The sequence below is a fragment of the Zonotrichia albicollis genome, chromosome 4, assembly GCF_047830755.1.
Source record: "Zonotrichia albicollis isolate bZonAlb1 chromosome 4, bZonAlb1.hap1, whole genome shotgun sequence".
Classification (NCBI taxonomy): Eukaryota; Metazoa; Chordata; class Aves; order Passeriformes; family Passerellidae; genus Zonotrichia; species Zonotrichia albicollis.
In genome coordinates, this window is record NC_133822.1 from 6,768,783 (window position 1) to 6,785,539 (window position 16,757).

Sequence of the window (16,757 nt, forward strand, 5' to 3'; positions counted from 1 at the left end):
CAGCCTGAACAAGCCCAGCTGGTTACAGGATGAGTGATGGAGCCCCTGACCAACTTGCTGACCTTCCACTGAGTTCCCTCCACCTGATCAATGTTCTCCTTGCAATGAGGAGCCCAAATCTGCATGTAATATTCAGGTGCGATCCAACAAGCACAAAAGAGGAAACCTGGATCTCCTGTCTCTTCTTCCACAGTCCAGGGGCCTGTTTGGTTTCTTTGCTGCCAGGGCATGCTGCTGGTTTGTGGTCACCTCCCACCAAGACCCCCGCAGGTCCTTTTCAGCAAAGCTTCTCCCCAGCCCCATCCATCCCCTGCTGTGTCAGTGAAGGGGATTATTCCTCCCCAGGTGCAGGACTTTGCATCTATCCTTGTTAAATTTCATAAGGTTCATGTTGGCCAGTTCTGCCCATCTGAATTCCTCTACATGTCAGCCATTTAGTCAGCACCAGTGTCTGATTCATTTTATCTAGACTTTGGAGTCAGTGAGCTTAGGAATGCAGCAGAAAATCAGAAATACACCCAAATTGAGTACAAGAAAGAGGATTCTGGACTTAGACAACTGCCAATACAGATCTGCCAGGAGTGTCTCCCAAAAGAGAACATTTTCTCTGCAGCTTCTCATGCTTAGCCACAGAGATGCTGAACCTAAAATTTGTGGGCAGTATTGATCCCTGGTGTACTACTACATCATCTTAACTTCAGCAAAAGAAGTACTTTGAACACGGAGTTATTTAAACTCTCCATTAAGTAAAACAGTAAGAACAAAGTTGTGGTTCATAAGTGACTGGTGATAGGCAAGTGGCTGAAGTCAGACTAAACGTTGAGCTTCCTGTTGTGCCATGCATTTGTAGTGACAGACAATTGTGCAGTGTAACCAAGGGCTGCCTAAAGGAAAGCTGTCAGCAGGGCTGACACAGTTACTTACCATGCTGGATCTCTGTGTGGAAAGTCCCAGCATAGTTAAGCCAGTCTTGGAGCTGCCCTGGAGCCCTGCAACACCAGAATCTGGTTCTGCTCCAGAAACATTATAGCTGCTCTTCACATGGATGGGGTTGGCAGGGTGTAGGGCAGCTCTGCATGCCCAGAAAGAGCTGAAGCTGCTCCTGCTTTTCTTTGCCCATTCTCTCCACTAGTCCTGCCCTAAAACCAAAATAATGTTTCCAATAAGAATCTTCACTTAAATTGTTTATAATGCCTCATGTGCTTAGTATCTTACTCCAAGACTCCCAGTTTGTGGATCATTTCCAGACAAGATGCTCATGTTGGAAAAGGAGGAAGGGAAAAGGACAAGGTGGAGAGGAATGGAGAAGTGCACAGTTTATGCTGCCCATAAATAGTGCCAAGTTAGCACCTATAGCAGGGAGTTTCCAAGAGATCCAGGGTTTTTTGTGGTATAGAAGTAATTTTGTGGTTTTTTTGTTGAGAAGTCATTGGATTTTTTTTTTCACTTAGACATTTACCAAAAAAAAAAAAAATTAAGGAAAGAATGAGCCTGACTACACACTGCAAACCATTTTTCTGCTAAAACATAGTGGCACATGCGTGGTTGGAATAAGTCCTTTCCTTCAGTGCCACAGTCAGAGGTTATTGAGTTCTTTGTCTTCAGCAGCCTTCCTGCACCCTGACCTCCACTTGGGAAAAGGATTCCTGAAGATGCTCAGAGAGATGGAGCACCTCTCCTATGGGGAAAGGCTGAGGGAGTTGGGGTTGTTCAGCCTGGAGAAAGCCCCAGGGAGACTTTATTGCAGCCTTTCAGTACTTAAAGTGAGCCTGCAAGAAAGATCAGGACAAACCTTTCAGCAGAGTCTGTAGAAATAGGACAAGGGGCAATGCTTTTAAACTAAAAGAGGGTAGATTTAAACTAGATACAAGGAAAATTTTTTATGATGAGGGTGGTGAGACACTGGCACAAGTTGCCAAGAGAGGTGGTGGATGCCCCATCCCTGGAAACATTCAGTCAGGTTGGATGGGGCTTTGAGCAACCTGTTCTGGTTGGAGATCACTCATTGCTGATCTTTAAAAATGCCTTCCAACTTAAACCATTCTCTGATTCACTTTATAAATTGGCCTGAGACATGAGAGGGGTGGGATTTGCCCAAGGCTGTACTACAGACAAGCACAGGTCTGGGGTTTCAGTATAGCAAGAAGCTCTGCCAAGGGCACTCCTTGGTCTGAGGTGTAGGAAGGAAACAGGCATGACAAAAAATGTGCCTGTGCCTCCAAGATAGAGAATTCTGAGAGACAGGCAGCAACTGTGAAGGAGCAGAAGGTCTTGCAACAAAAATCATAGCAATTGCTTTCACCAGAAGTCTGAGGGGAAAATGGGAAAGGCATCAGTAGCATCTGGTATTTGAGCTCCCCACATGGTCTTTAGGGCAATTCAGCCCAACCTGAAACAGAAATCTAAAGGTAGGGTGTCTGGATTGAAGGTCATTAAATCTCAGAAACAGTCTAGTTTTGACTAGACTAGCTTAAACCAACAATGAGGCTGCCAAAGGTGGGGAAATTAATTCCATCCACAGTGTGTGTAGCAAAGCCAAAGAAATATTTACACATCATTGCCTTTCCTAGATGCTGTTATCCTGAATCTAGTTTTCCAGCTGAGGCAAATCCAGATGATGTAAATCATTATGACTCTATTGACATAAGCTAGCCAAAAGAATGGCCAAAAGTTTCTGTGCTAATTCCTGTTGTTTTTCTAGGTTGGCATAGTTTTTAGGAATTGTGTTGAGGTGTTATTTAAATTAAAATTTAAAAGAGAAATGGATCATTGCAGTTAAAAAAAAAAATATTACTGACCTAAAAGGTGTTATAACCATTTGTAGGGCAGAAGTGAATGTTTTGAGAACATTTGAAAATGCCAGCTCCTTCCAGCCTTAAAGACCTCCATGAGTGCATTACCCGTTAAACACAAATATCTGTATTGTGTAGAGTAACCACTCCAAATAAAAACATGTTTTCTGTGTCAAAGAGAACTCTGTCAATGAATATATTAACCAAAGGCCAAGTTTCTTGGCTTGAAGCTTGAAGCAGAAATTTCCTCAGTTAAATGGAGGAACACAATAAGAGGAGGGGCAGGCACTGAACTCTTCCCTGTGGTGCCCAATGGCAGGACCTGAGGGAATGGCCTGAAGCTGAGTCAGGGGAGGTTTAGATTGGGTATCAGGAAAAGGTTCTGCACCCAGAGGGTGGTCGGGCACTGGAACAGCTCCCCAGGGCAGTGGTCACAGCACCAAGCTTGACAGAGTTTAAGAAGTGTTTGGACAATGCTCTCAGGCACAGGGGGTGACTCTCAGGGTGTCCTGTGCAGGGCCAGGAGTTGGACTTGATAATCCTTGTGGGTTCCTTCCAACTCAGCACATTCTGGGATTCTGTGAATGTTCTGGCATGGAGACTGAAGGGAGTTGTGATTTTTTTTTTTTTCATTTATTTGGTTTCAGAGGAGCCTGGTAAAACCCAAATTTATAAATTATGTAGGTAGCCAATCTATTTTTGTCTTCTGGACAACTAAAAGACATAAATATAGAAAGTACTCTGACAGTGAATTATTCTTCCTTTGCCATTACTCTGAGCATTTGTGGAGCCTGAGAGTTTTGCTGACACAAGAGAGTTATACAGGTTCCCCCAAAGTAGTGCAGTCATTTGCTGTTACCACAAGGCATGTGATTTTTCTTCTTTCCCTTCAGTTTAATATATGTTACAATTTTTTAGTTGAAAGGAACTAGAAAATGGCAAAGGACAGGAGAAGCATAGTCCTTGTCTCTAGATGGATTTCATCTGGGAGCACACAAAGCAAAAAACTTTCAGCTGGTATGAGCCTTCACACTTGTCTTGTAGGACCTTTTAACTTTTGTTTCATCTTCCTTTAGATTTCTGGGGGATAAGACATGCCATTGCTTCATCTGTTGGGTTTATACTGCATTTTGTTAAAAATGTTCACCTCTGTTAATATTTTGGACATTTTATAGCCCCTTTATGGTAATATTTTACTCACCACTGTCTTCATCTTTATTTCATACACGTAGGTCTCAATCAGTTAGTGTGGGGTCTCTCAGGAATCCTCATGCAGAGGTTGCTTGATGTCTCCAAGCACCCTAAAAAAAGGAGCTCCCCTCATTTGTATTCACCTCCCGTTCAGTAAGATGGTGGAAACCACACTATGTGTTCAGTTTCTTCCTTCTCAAAGAAGTATTAAGCCAAAGAGGGTTCATATGCATTGTCCCATTGCATCTGTGACAGAAGAAACACCACAACAATATAACACTCATTCCTGAGGTGCTGAATGTGCCAAGTCTTTATTCAGGCAAACTAGATAATCTGCATTGCAGCTTCAAGTGGGAGAAGCACTGAGGCACCTGCTCTTTATTTGCCTGATGGAGTAAAGAAACTTGACACCAAAAAAAAAAAATAAAAGAGATGTTGGCCCCGGTTACTGACCATCCCTGGAGCATAGCCAGGAATAAAACCCCAATATTTCACTGTGGGCTGCACAAGGGGGAAGGTTTTAAGCAGATTTTTTTTGCCTTCTCCAACAGATGTGTTGACAATCCATAAGCATATGGCTCTTGTTCACAGGAGCTATTTGCCCCCAGCTTTAATGTAATTTACAGGCAGTTTCCCAGTCCCCATTTCTCTCATTTCTTAACTATATGTGTTTACTCAAGAGAAAATGGCAATAATCCTCTAAAGCAGAAAATGGATGGAATTTAGTCCAGTCAAAACTAATCAGATCCTTCAGATTTGAGTTTTATATACTTCATTTAAATCTTTTGCTAATGAGCATTGACAGAAACACAGACCAGTGTTGGTCACAGGGAATTCACTTTGGGTTTTTCCTCTATTCTCTATTGGTGCCTATATTATCTGAAAAAAGTGGGGTTTTTAACTTGTTTTTTTTTTAATTACTTTTTTAAATCAAAGACATTATTGGATTCTTATTGCTTTGTGGGGACAGATTGAATAATCAAAGCTGCTTCTGTTTGCAACATACAAAATTATTCAAGTTAACATTGCAGATGCTAAGAGACAAGGGCTGCATAACAGAGTCTGGAAATCTCTCTTCCCCCACAGCAAGAATGTTCTTTGTACTTTGAGGCCCCAAGAGTGTGAAAACTTGTCTTTTGTGGGTCTTAACGTTGCAAACACAGGTTATTTGTAGGTTAGGGCTTCAAGGTTTACCCACAGAGTGAAAAAGTTACTTCCTACTTTCCTTACTGCATCCTGTCAGCTCTAGAGACTTCACTTTCTTGAGGGTTCAGTGAGTAATCTGATGTGTTTGACAGACCAAAAAAGCATCACATAAAAGTGGTCTTAACTATTTCATAGCTAGGTAATGAATAGGAGCAAAAAAAGCCTGGCTGTAGACATGATGTGCCTCCAGTACATCAACAAAACTCTGACTTTAAATATTTGCTTTTCCTAAGATAATGCAATGTTATAACAGAAGAAAAAAAAAAGGAATTCTTTATGACTGATACATGAAAGTAGGGCTCAGGAGATGCACTAAAAACTTAATTGCTTCTGCAGCTTTTATGAGTGTGATTCATCTGGTAAGCCTTTACCTAGCTGTGAGTTAAGTGTTTAATCTACACTGGTTATTCAAGGCACTCCTGTGAGACAGACAGGTATTTCTAGTTCACCCAACCTATCCCAAATGATGACTTTTTACTACTTTCTATGACAAGTGAGTCTATTTCTCTCCCTAAACACCCAATTTAGATGGATTCATCTCACCACCTTCATCATTCCCTGACATTGTAGCATCAAGGACATTTTCCACCTTTTCCCCTCTGGCAGAGCTTTTAGGGATACATACAGTATCACAGGAGTGCATATACATGATTCTCTATGTACAAAGGCCAGGATAAATGCCTGCAGTAAAATACATTTTGTATTTGCCTGGTCATTCTTCTTATTCTAATCTTCAGGACTTTAAATGAAGTTTATACAATGTCCTAGAGCATAGTGTTTTCACTTAGAATAATTTAACTTACTCTTAGAACATTTGGGGCCCAGAATAGTAATCTGTTTTATGACAAAATTACTGAGTAATTCTTGTTTGTGTAATGATGGGCTTTGAGGTGTGTGGCAAAATCTCAAAAGCCTGGTTAGCTAATCAACCTGGTTTGTTAGATTGATTGACAAACTTCTGAGAAAGTGTCTGATCCCAGACATACTGGTTCGGCATTATATTTGCAAATAATAGCACTGAATTTGTGATCTAGTAGTTGCAGTTCTAGGCTCATCAACACTTCCCATGAACGATCACACTCTTAATGTCTCGAACAAGATTGGCCTCGTTGATCTCATTTTCTTTTTTCCTTTTCCTTGCAAGTAGCCTTGTGGTGCTCCTGTGTGAGATTGTAAGCTGCTCTGTGATCAAATAAAATAAACAAAGTTAATTGCCTTAATTTTACTTTTTTTTTTTTTTCCTTTCAGTGGCTGCATCAACTGCTAATTCCACAGCTGGTGCGGCCATGAATTCTTTGACTTCTCTGGGTACTCTCCAAGGACTGGCTGGAGCCACTGTTGGACTGAATAATATTAATGCACTAGCAGGTACCGTAAACAGTGAGTATTTATTGCTGTGGTGGACAGCCTTCCCCAGTAATCATGCCACAAAAACTATCAATTGCAAAGTGATAATATGATTTTTAATCTCTACACCAAATAAGGGGGTCAAGTTGATTCAGTTCCATACTACTACTACTACCTATGTAGTTCTCTGGAGTCTTTTAGTTTCACACAGTTTGTTCTGCAAAGTGAATTTCCTTGTGTCCCTGCATAAAGACTCCTCTTCTTGCAGTAAATGTGGAAGGTAAAAGAATTGTCACTGGGGATTTGGGTTGTCAGGGTTGTAGGAGAGGCTCCTTTTTCACTGGGGGAGTCTGACAACAGGTGTATCACCCCAATGTACAAAACCTCACTCAGAAATGTAGTGCCACAGAGGCAATCCTTTAAAATATCTTTAAGAATTATCTAATTGACTTGAGAGCAACATGCTTGAAAAATGAGGGAAATGAGGGCTTCTTTGGCTTTTAATTGGCAAGTATAGGAGAACATGCAGTCAGTCACCTGAAATGCCAGAGCACACGCACCTATCCCATGACATCTTAACAAACCCTGGCATCTCCAGCTAGGAAGATGCCAGTAGTTGTTAGAACATTCTTCTTTGTTCTTAGCCCTGGTCAACATTTTCTCAAAGAGGGAGGATTTTTTTTTTTAATTATTGTTTCTGCTATGATGACTTCACCTTTGCCTGTAACAGAAGAGATTTGCCCAGCTGCATTTTTCCCCCTCCCTCTTTTTTTTCTTTAGCTGCTGTTGCTCCTTGCATTTCCTTTTGCAATGCAAGGAATCTATTTGGTCATTGCCAGTCCATGACCCATCATAATGTCCCCTCAGGAATGGATGTCCTCCTCAGTATCTCTTGCTCACTCTGATGCTCTGCATGATGTCCTTTCTGTCACTGTTACTTGGCTGCTCACCCAATCTCTTTGTTCTGTGATCTCTGGTTGGCATTGTTGGGAGCTGGGAAGGAAGGGGGCTGATGGATGTCCATGTAGCAATGTTGAATGGTTGCATGGGGTCTCGTGTAAAACAGGACTTGCTTCTGGCAAGGACATGTGCATTTCACACAAAACAACCTCTGTGTAAATACAACTCAAGGACAACTTAAGAAAAATTAGTATTAGGTCCCAAAATGGCAGATGCTAGTTTCCTTTCTTATTCCATTAGTGTCAAAGCAAGCCACAGGAAATGGCATGCACAGAAGGTTATCTCCTCTCCTCTCCTCAGCTCTTGCAGTAAGAGAGCTACCCTGTCATCAGCAAGACACCATTCAATGTCCTTTCTGATTACCAGTCATTGTGCTTTACTTGGCATATTAAAAAAATCACAATATCAAGAGCAAAATATGACATCCCACTCCTTCCCCTCCCCAAGTCATGAGAACTCAGGCACACTGTAGCACTCCAACATAATGTACCCCTTCATCAAAGCCAAGCAGGAGTGAATCCTGTGGGCTCATTGTGTGGGAACGCTTCTGTTGCACTCCTTTTAGCACTCCTTGCTAGGCTGCAAGCAGAGTTTACGTTTTCTGAGCAAGTATTTTGAGGTGATGTGTGTGCAAACTTATCTGCATGTGTCATTTGAAGTATTAATGATGTATTCACAACCTGGTACCAAATCTCAGTTTGTTTTAAGTCACCGTTGCTTCCATGGACTTGTACTGACCATGACTGCAGTCCCAAATCTTCTTCGTGGATGTTTTTATGGATATGTGTATGGTGCTTACCAAATGTATGTGGGTATGTCTGTCTGTGTATATACATTATTGAGAGAGAGTTAAAGAGGGGAAACTGCTTCCCCATGACACAGCTCAGCATTAAGGCACTGTTTCCTTCAAAAGGGAATTTGATTATCACTTTCTGGTACTCATGATGCTGATGATAGTGAAGCATTGCTCAAATTACAATAACCTTCCCTGTCTATTTTAATGACAATCTGGGGCTTTTCCTGATCACCATGTCATTTTCCTGATCACCCAGTCATTCACACTCAAACTCACCTGGGAGATTGATTGCCTTTAACCTCGTGTTCAGTAAGTCTGATGCTCCACACTGACATGGCTTATACCATGGTCACAAGCAAGCCGATAAAAAATATTCACTGGCCATGGACATATCTGAAGTAACTGTGCAGCAAACTGAGAACTGAGTGACATGCTTCTAGCTGGGAAATTAGCAAATCCAAAACACAAATCAAGTAGAGCTTAACCCCAAAATTAATCAGGAGGTGGCACTGGGCTTGCGCATTGATTTTTAGAGAGGTTTGAAGAGTTGCTCTTCTGCCTAAGCCAAGTCCTGCCCTGCGCACGAGAATCCCATGGAGAATGTTTTCCACACTGAGCTCACTAGAAGACTTTAATCTGTTTTCTCAGTCCTGTCTGGGTCTGTGAAAAGAAGCTGTTCTATGGAGGCTGATAGTGCTGTCATTGTAGAGAGAAGCATTTTTTAAAGATGTCTGGAGCCTTAAATAAAGTGGAGTATAGTAGGTTTAGGTGTCTCCAAGGTTTTGGCAGCAGTTGTACCTAAGTGTGGGGATTTAGTCTTTCCTCAGTTATTCTTGGAGCACCTAAAACATTAAATGGCAAAACATTAGACTGCCTGCTTTGAGCATGTAAATTTAAGAATTCTTAGTACCAAAAAGAATTATGAATTATGAGGAAAAATTACTAAAGAGGGAGGAAGCAATTCTTTGCAATTAAGAAAGAAGACCATACCTTCAGAATACTGGACAGCTATGGCACAGTATTTGTGTGTGACCCCAGGGCAGTCACTTAGCCTCTTTGCCCCCTTATTTACATCTGTAAAACAGAGATAAAACTATTCATGACAGACTTGAAGGTGCTTGAAAACACTTTGAGAGACCTTTGGATTTGCCAAGCTTTGTTGCTTTTGTATCATGTAGAGAAACTCTGAAAAGTAGAAGGCCATAGATGAGAGGCTCCAAAAGGTTATTTCACAGAAGGGAGGAAGGCACCAGAGTTCAGTGTGTGACTGAGGTGCACTGGTAGAGATAATAAAGAGATGGCAGAGATGCGTAACAGCAGCTGGGCCTTGCAGATTTCATAAAAATGCAGGAACAGAAAGTGTTGGGTGCTTTCTGCAGCTGTGCTTTGCTGTGTGTGCCACACGTGGGCTGTGGCAAAGTAGCTGTGCCCTTCCCAGGAGCTGTGGGCTGCGTTGTCTGGCTGATGGCTGATCTGGAGCCGCTGGGTGGGAAGTGCTATTGATTCCAGGGGAAAGGAGGGGGAGGATGCTGCCCACTGCAACACAGAGCATGTTTATCTAATAGGCCAATGACTCACGAAAGATAACATGGTATCCTAATGCTACCTCTGTTATCAAGTTATTTCAACGCTCTAATAAAAGGAGAGATACAAGCTGCTTTATCAGGAACCTTTAGTTTAACCAGTCCTGCATGTACAAGCAGAGACACAAATCTAAGTACAGAACAGCAGAGCAGGCAATAGTCAGCCTCAGCATCAAATTATTATCAGTAGTAATATTTAATATATAATATATTGTATATTGCACATTTATTATAAAAATTATTCTTGATATTGCTTTTGTTATTATTATTGTTATTATAATATTTTGAATGCCACTCTATCACTCCCACTCCTGAACTGGACAGGGGAGAGAAAATACAACAAAAGGTTTGTGAGTTGAGATAAGAGCAGGGAGAGATCACTTACCAGCTACCATCACAGGCAGAATACTCCTGGAAATTAGTTTAATTATTAATTAGTTTAATTTATTTCCAATCAATTCAGAATAGAATAATGAGAGATTAAGCCAAATCTTAAAAACACCTTCTCCCCACTCCTATATTCCTCCCAGGATTAACTGTATTCCTGAATTCTACACCCACTGTCCCCAGAGGTGCAGGAGGACAGGGAATGGGGGTTGCAGTCAGTTCAGCACACATTGTTCCTGCAGCTCCTTCCTTCTCAGGATTGGACTCCTCACATTGCTCATCTGCTCCAGCATGGGGTCCCTCCCACAGGAGGGAATTCTTCATCTGCTCCTTCAATGTGGGTCCCTTTCCAGAGGCTGCAGCACTCCACAAATTGCCCCAGTGTGGGTCTGTTCCATGGCATGTCCCTTCAGGAACAGGCTGCTTCAGACTGGGTCCCCCACAGGGTCACAGGTGTTGACAGCAAACCCACTCCAGGGCAATCCTCTCTCCACAGGTGCTGCCAGGAGCTCTGCCTTCCTGTGGGGTCACAGCCTTCTTTGGGCACCCACCAGCTCTGGTGTAGGCTCCCCCATGGGCTGCAGGTGGATCTCTGCTCCCCCATGGAGCCCCATGGGCTGCAGGGCCCAGCTGCCTCACCCTGGGCTGCACCAGGGGCTGCAGGGGAATCTCAGCTCCTGCCCCTCCTTCTCCATCAGCCTTCAAGAGCGGTTTCTCTCACACATTCTCACTCCTTTATTCTCTAGCTGCAGTTACCATTGCACAGGGTTTTTTCTCCTCCTTTACCAAGTCACCTCAGAGGTGTCACTGATGGGCCTTGACCAGCAGCAGGTCCATCTTGGAGCTATGTGGCATTGGCTCTGTAGGACATAGAGGAGGCTTCCAGCAGCTTCTCAGAGAAACCACCCCTTTATCCCCCCCACCACCACCCAAACCCATTGCAGTTTTATAACTGGAGCCATTATACAAGAAATACCCAGGTCTGTTGAGCTCTGTCAGGGGTTTTTGTTCGAAGCAGTGGCAGCCAGTACCTCCCATCAGGGTACAGTGATGCTCTGAAGTGGGGTGGATGGGAAAGAGAAGTCTTCAAAGTGAGACATTTTATTAAGGAAAGGCTAAGAATATCACATCTCTGTCAAGTGTTTAGTCACACAAATTATAGTAAGATCAAAAGGTATAATTTATGCAGTACAATTCTCTTAATTGGCACAGAGTCCGGTGGAGCCAAAAAGGTGCCACTTGAGCAATTGTCCTGATTATTGGAGACTCATAGGAATATGCTTTTCAAATCTACATAAGAGGCAGAAGGATACTGGGGTCAGCATCTTTATCCTCCTCTGTCAATGCTGGATAATTCCCTGCAGTATTCTTCCTGTATCTAAATTACACATGTGATAAGGTTTCTGCCATCTTCCTTGAAGACTGTTTCCCAGTCTAATAGATTTAATTATTAATTTACTATAAAGTGTCCTCTGCTTAATTCCCCCACTTTTGCCCAATTTACATACCAATCCTTATTATTGCTCTGAAATTAAGCCCTTTCCTTCTCTTTGGGGTCTTAATATGACATCACCAGTCACATCTTCACCCACCATTTTACCAATCAAAACATTAGATATTGTCTAAGAAATGATTGCTGGTGATTCTAGGCACCCCTCCCATTTTTCTAGGGACTGATTCTCTGTACCTCTATGGCCTGTTAAGCCCTTTAAGTTGTTTGTGAGCTGCTCACCTAGAAACTGGGGAGCTGGGATGGCTGATTGTGCAGAAACGTGCTCTGACTCTCAGTCCCGATGTGCTCTCAGTGCTCAGGCTGACACAGGCTGGGTGTGTGGAAGATGAGCAGAGCTCTGAACCCTGCCATGCTTTCAACTTCCAACAGCAAATTCACTTTTTCTGGAATTTCTGAAAGACATGCTAGCACTGTTAACTTCAACATAACTCATTTTGGAGTCATGCTGAGCGATAGAAGCAGAGGAGGGAAGCCATAGCTCAGGAGTTTGTCCACCATCAAATCAGAGTAGTACAACTCCTTATGCAGCCCACACTGTTTGCACGGATGAGGGATGTCATTTTCTGCACAGCTAGCAATCCCATCTGAAATTTCCTCTTTAGCAGCCATCCCAGGTAAATTACTCTGTTACTTATCAGGATGGAGAATTGCTGTAAGTTAAAAAAAAAAAGGTGACTCGGCTTCCCTTGTGAAGAAAAACATTGCTAGAAATAAATGCTTTTGTTTCTTCATGAAAGGTGCCGAGTCTTGGTGAAATATTTTTAGTCACTCTGGGTGTGCTGCTGTTCATCTCTTGTGGAGTGGCTGGAGTAACTGGAGAAGGAAGGTGGAAGCAAAGAGCATCACAGTCCATCTTTCTATCACAAGCCCAAGAGACAAAACCTGTAATTGTGTAGAGGGTTATAATAGAAGCATTTATGTTGAAAAAGGCCTGTTTTAAATGCAGTTAATTAGGTGTCCCTATAGGACACAAAATAACACGATACACACACACTGCTGTTCTCAAGACAAAAAAGGGAAGTTTATTTTCTGACTCCAACATTTATAGATTTCCAAAAGTGACAGTGGGCTGGAGGGTGAAAGTGCCACCTCTCCAATGACACTGGACAGTCCATCAGATTTCTCCTCCTCCATAAAAGAATGCAAAATAAGTTATTTACAGAAAGTGTGTGAGAAAGTTTGTTACAAGAATGTAAACATCAGAAGGCTTAGAAAATCTCAAAAAATCAGGGCAACAATTAGGGTTCTCTGCTTGCTATGTATAAGCAAAACACTTCTGATCTGGTGCTGTCATGGCTGTTGCTGAAGATCCTGGTCAGAGAGAGGTCACAGAGTCTGGTCACAGACTGCTTTATCTACAAGGACAGGGACACAGGTCTAACAGGTCCCACACTGCCAGCCTCAGACACCCACAGCAGAAGCACAGGTGTCGAGGTGGACGAGCAGAGAGGCTCTCAGGAGCACGGAGCTGTAGTACTTGCCAGTAGCAGGCTGCATGCGAGTCCATTTGACTGTGCAACCCTTGTGCTGAAGTGACCCTGATGCCAAAGTCGTGTTTCTTTGTCCTCAGTCCCATTTTTGGTGACGTGCCGAGCTGCATGCACTGCTGTCGTCCTCAGTGTCGTATAATACCAACGACTTTCGGAAAGCACTAATGAACAAGTGCAATTTCTTTTCTCTATTGTTGGGTTTTTTGTAAAGTTGCTCAAATGCTCTCAGGTATGGCGGCCCTGAACGGAGGACTCGGCGCCACGGGCCTGACGAACGGCACGGCCGGCACCATGGACGCGCTCACCCAGGCCTACTCAGGAATCCAGCAGTACGCGGCCGCCGCGCTGCCCACCCTCTACAGCCAGAGCCTGCTGCAGCAGCAGAGCGCCGCGGGCAGCCAGAAGGAAGGTAAGTTCTCGGCAGGTTGCAGTTTGTTGCAGCCCCGAGACACGTGAAAAGTCTCTGTTTCAGTTGGGGCTCTTCAGTTCTCTGTGTCAGAGTTGTTTATTGTATCTTATCTATAAAAATTTTTCAGCAGGACAGACAGAGGCACTCTGCCTGCCCCCAGGGCGGTGTTATCTCTTTATACTACAAACTACATGTATAACATGTTTACAATTATTTTCCAATACCTATCACCTATGTTAGACAGTGAGTTTCTACTCTAAACCAATCCCAAAGTGCCAACATCATAGCAGAAGATGGAGGTAGAGAAGAAGAAGAAAGGCTGGACACACCCAAGTCCCTCCATCTTGTCCCCAAAACCCCTCTTCTAAAAACCCCAAAATCTACTTTTTCACCCTGTGATAATTTTATTATTACACTGCTTAAGCTTCTGTGGCTTTCAGGTCTTCATACAAAGATGGTAATTTGCTCCACGGGTCATAATCAAACCCACAGGTGTTCTGGGCTGTGTGCCAGGGTCCCTGAGCCCCCTGGCAGGGGTCCAGCAACTCTGGACACCCAGAGGGATGTACTGAGTTCTGACAGTAAGTGCCCGCGCCAGCAGACCCAGCCCCAGCCGTGCCACGTGGCTGTTTCCTCATGGAGGCTTCGTGGAAGGCCTCAGGCAGTCTAATCCGTGATTTCTTCTTCCTCCAGTTTCTTCCTCCTTGCCACTGTCACCTTCTTTGACATCTAATGTGTTTCACTTTTCAGCCATCAAGTTATGCTTTGCCACCCGTCCTCACATAAAAGCATTTACCATCTACCATACAAAAACCGCTAACAAAAATCATCCCTCTGTGGATGCAATTTTTCCTTCTGGTTTCCATTTTCTGTCATAGTGGAGTTAATCTGATTGAGGTTTTGAGCTAATGACAAGATCCGTTTTCACTTTGAGTGGTTCTTTGCTTAATTGTGGGTCTTGTGAGGAAGCAGCTAAGTGAATGATTGCGCCCCTCTCCCCACACCAACAGCAAATAAACCTCAGGAAGTTATTGCTAAGAATAAATGAATACTAATTACAAGGTGTTTAGGAAAATGAGGCTACCCTTTTCCCCTCTTCCGTTCTCCTTCATGCTTCCCAGGCATTTTCAGGGGGATTGTTTCTGTTTTCATTGCTTTCTCCTGTCCTAATTTCCAGCTAATTCTACAAAGACAGGAAAATACTGCATGCTTTCTAAGACTGTATCTATGTTGTCACTACTGCTCTTGCCAAGGATAAGCTTTGGAAATAAACCTAGTATAATATCCTCAAGAGAAATCTGTTTTATCCTCTTTTGAAATAGTATTTTGTACTGTTATGGGATGTGTTTCCTAGGAAGACAAATTTGGCGTTCCCCCAGCTAGTTATTGTATAGGGACGCTGGAGTTAAAATGTATATTTTCTCTCAAGTCTTTTCTTTCATTTGCTGCTAAAAGCTTAAATTATTTAAAATGAAAGTGGGTTCTTTTTTAATCATTTTTCCCCATATTTTTTGTTTTCTGCATTTATCTTTCCCCTCAGGCCCTTTGGTCAGTGACAATAGACTATTTGACACCAGAAAAAAATTGTTTATTTGGTGTCATTGCAAGATATGTAGTGAAGGACAGCTTGATTTTTTTTCTAGCTATTTTAATTTTTCTCTGTTTAGAAACATTCAAATAAACTTAGGTTTGTTTTTTTTTTTTAATAATTGCCAACATCCTTTTTAAAACACAATGTTTTTGTTATATATCTTGTATCTGTTAGTAGGTGGTTAAGTTCAAGTGAGTGAATTCCACTACTGAATACTGACAACAATGTTTTGTCTCTTACCATGATTTCTGATGGAAGAGTCTGGAGTGGTTGAGGATAAACAAGTACCAGAAAAAAATGCTATATAAATATTAAATGCTGAAGCACAGTGAACTGCCTTGTGCATATGCTCTTAAATATTATTTAACAATTTTTCCCCCTACTATTTTAAAGAACATTATTTGCTGGGAATGAGAGTTTACTTGTGACAAGAAGAAAAAAGTTCCAAGTGACAAGTTTTTTCCCTGTCTTTTTTTTTCCCTGTCTCCCCAGAAATTTATTTTTTTTTATCTAATTCATTTATCTCCTCCTTTTGGGCAAACTTTGCTACCTTTTCCTTCAGGCTGAGGGCGAGCAGCCAGCCTGATTCTGTGTGGGAGAGGGGAGGCTCTGTGGCTCTGTTGCAGAAGGAACTCTGTAAATCTCATGAGCACTTTCCTCTTCCTCTCCAGAAAACCAAGAACATCACATCTGAGACACATTTAGGTTCCACTAATCAAGGGAATATGTAATCAGGCTATTCTCGGTGTGGTTTTAGCAGAAATGCTTGTTCCCTTTGTGTACCACTTACACTGCTGGTGCCTGCATGGAGGCTCCATCATGTATCCCACTCTTCCTGGCATCCATTGCTCATTTCCAGTGTGCTGCCATTGAGCTAGGGGGAAAAAATAACCTATCAGTACTAGGATGAATGTTTTAACCTGCACCTTAAATAATACATATCTCAGATCTTGTCTGCAAGGAAAATATTCAAAGCACCTTTGAGTTTACACCTTTGTTTGCAAACTGAACTAAGTCTAAAGCCACTTAACTGAAACACAACTACTTAATTTTGAACTTCTTTTAAAGACTTGCTTTACAAAGCTTTTTCCAGGAGACAGATCTTTGTATGGGGGATTTATATTTAAAAAAAAAAAAAAAAGCTCATTTTGAAATGAGTCGGTACAAATTTAATTCTGAATGTCTTTTTGTCACTGACTTCACTGACTTTTAAGTCACAAGGTGTGCTTCTTCTTACTATTTTTATTCCTATCTGCAGCATTTTCTTGCCCTTTGAGTTTAAATCCGTGGTATCAAATCTGAGCTCACCTGCTTCCATTTCCATAAATTCCTGCAACTGGAATTAAACTGACAAACCCATGCAGGTGTTGGAAGCAGCAGAGGAGTCCTTGTGCAGTTCTTGGGGCTTTCTGAGAGCCAATACATTCTGTGCCTGTTTTCCTAACCTTAATTACACTGAAAGACACTCATGTAAATTGAAGAAAGAGGATAG

At 42.3% G+C, this 16,757-nt stretch overlaps 1 protein-coding gene across 11 annotated transcripts in view; it reads left to right on the forward strand.

Moving 5' to 3' along the window:
* CELF2 (CUGBP Elav-like family member 2) overlaps nucleotides 1–16,757 on the forward strand; it is a 547,488-nt gene that overhangs the window by 518,566 nt on the left and 12,165 nt on the right. For 5 of the 11 annotated variants that reach the window (XM_074538727.1, XM_074538723.1, XM_074538722.1 and 2 more), the window contains 2 exons: nucleotides 6,438–6,569; nucleotides 13,477–13,674. In XM_074538727.1, the coding sequence (XP_074394828.1) occupies nucleotides 6,438–6,569; nucleotides 13,477–13,674 (330 nt within the window). The remainder of the gene's footprint in view (nucleotides 1–6,437; nucleotides 6,570–13,476; nucleotides 13,675–16,757) is intronic. The other 6 variants (XM_005489257.4, XM_074538726.1, XM_005489256.4 and 3 more) reach the window with 3 other exon arrangements.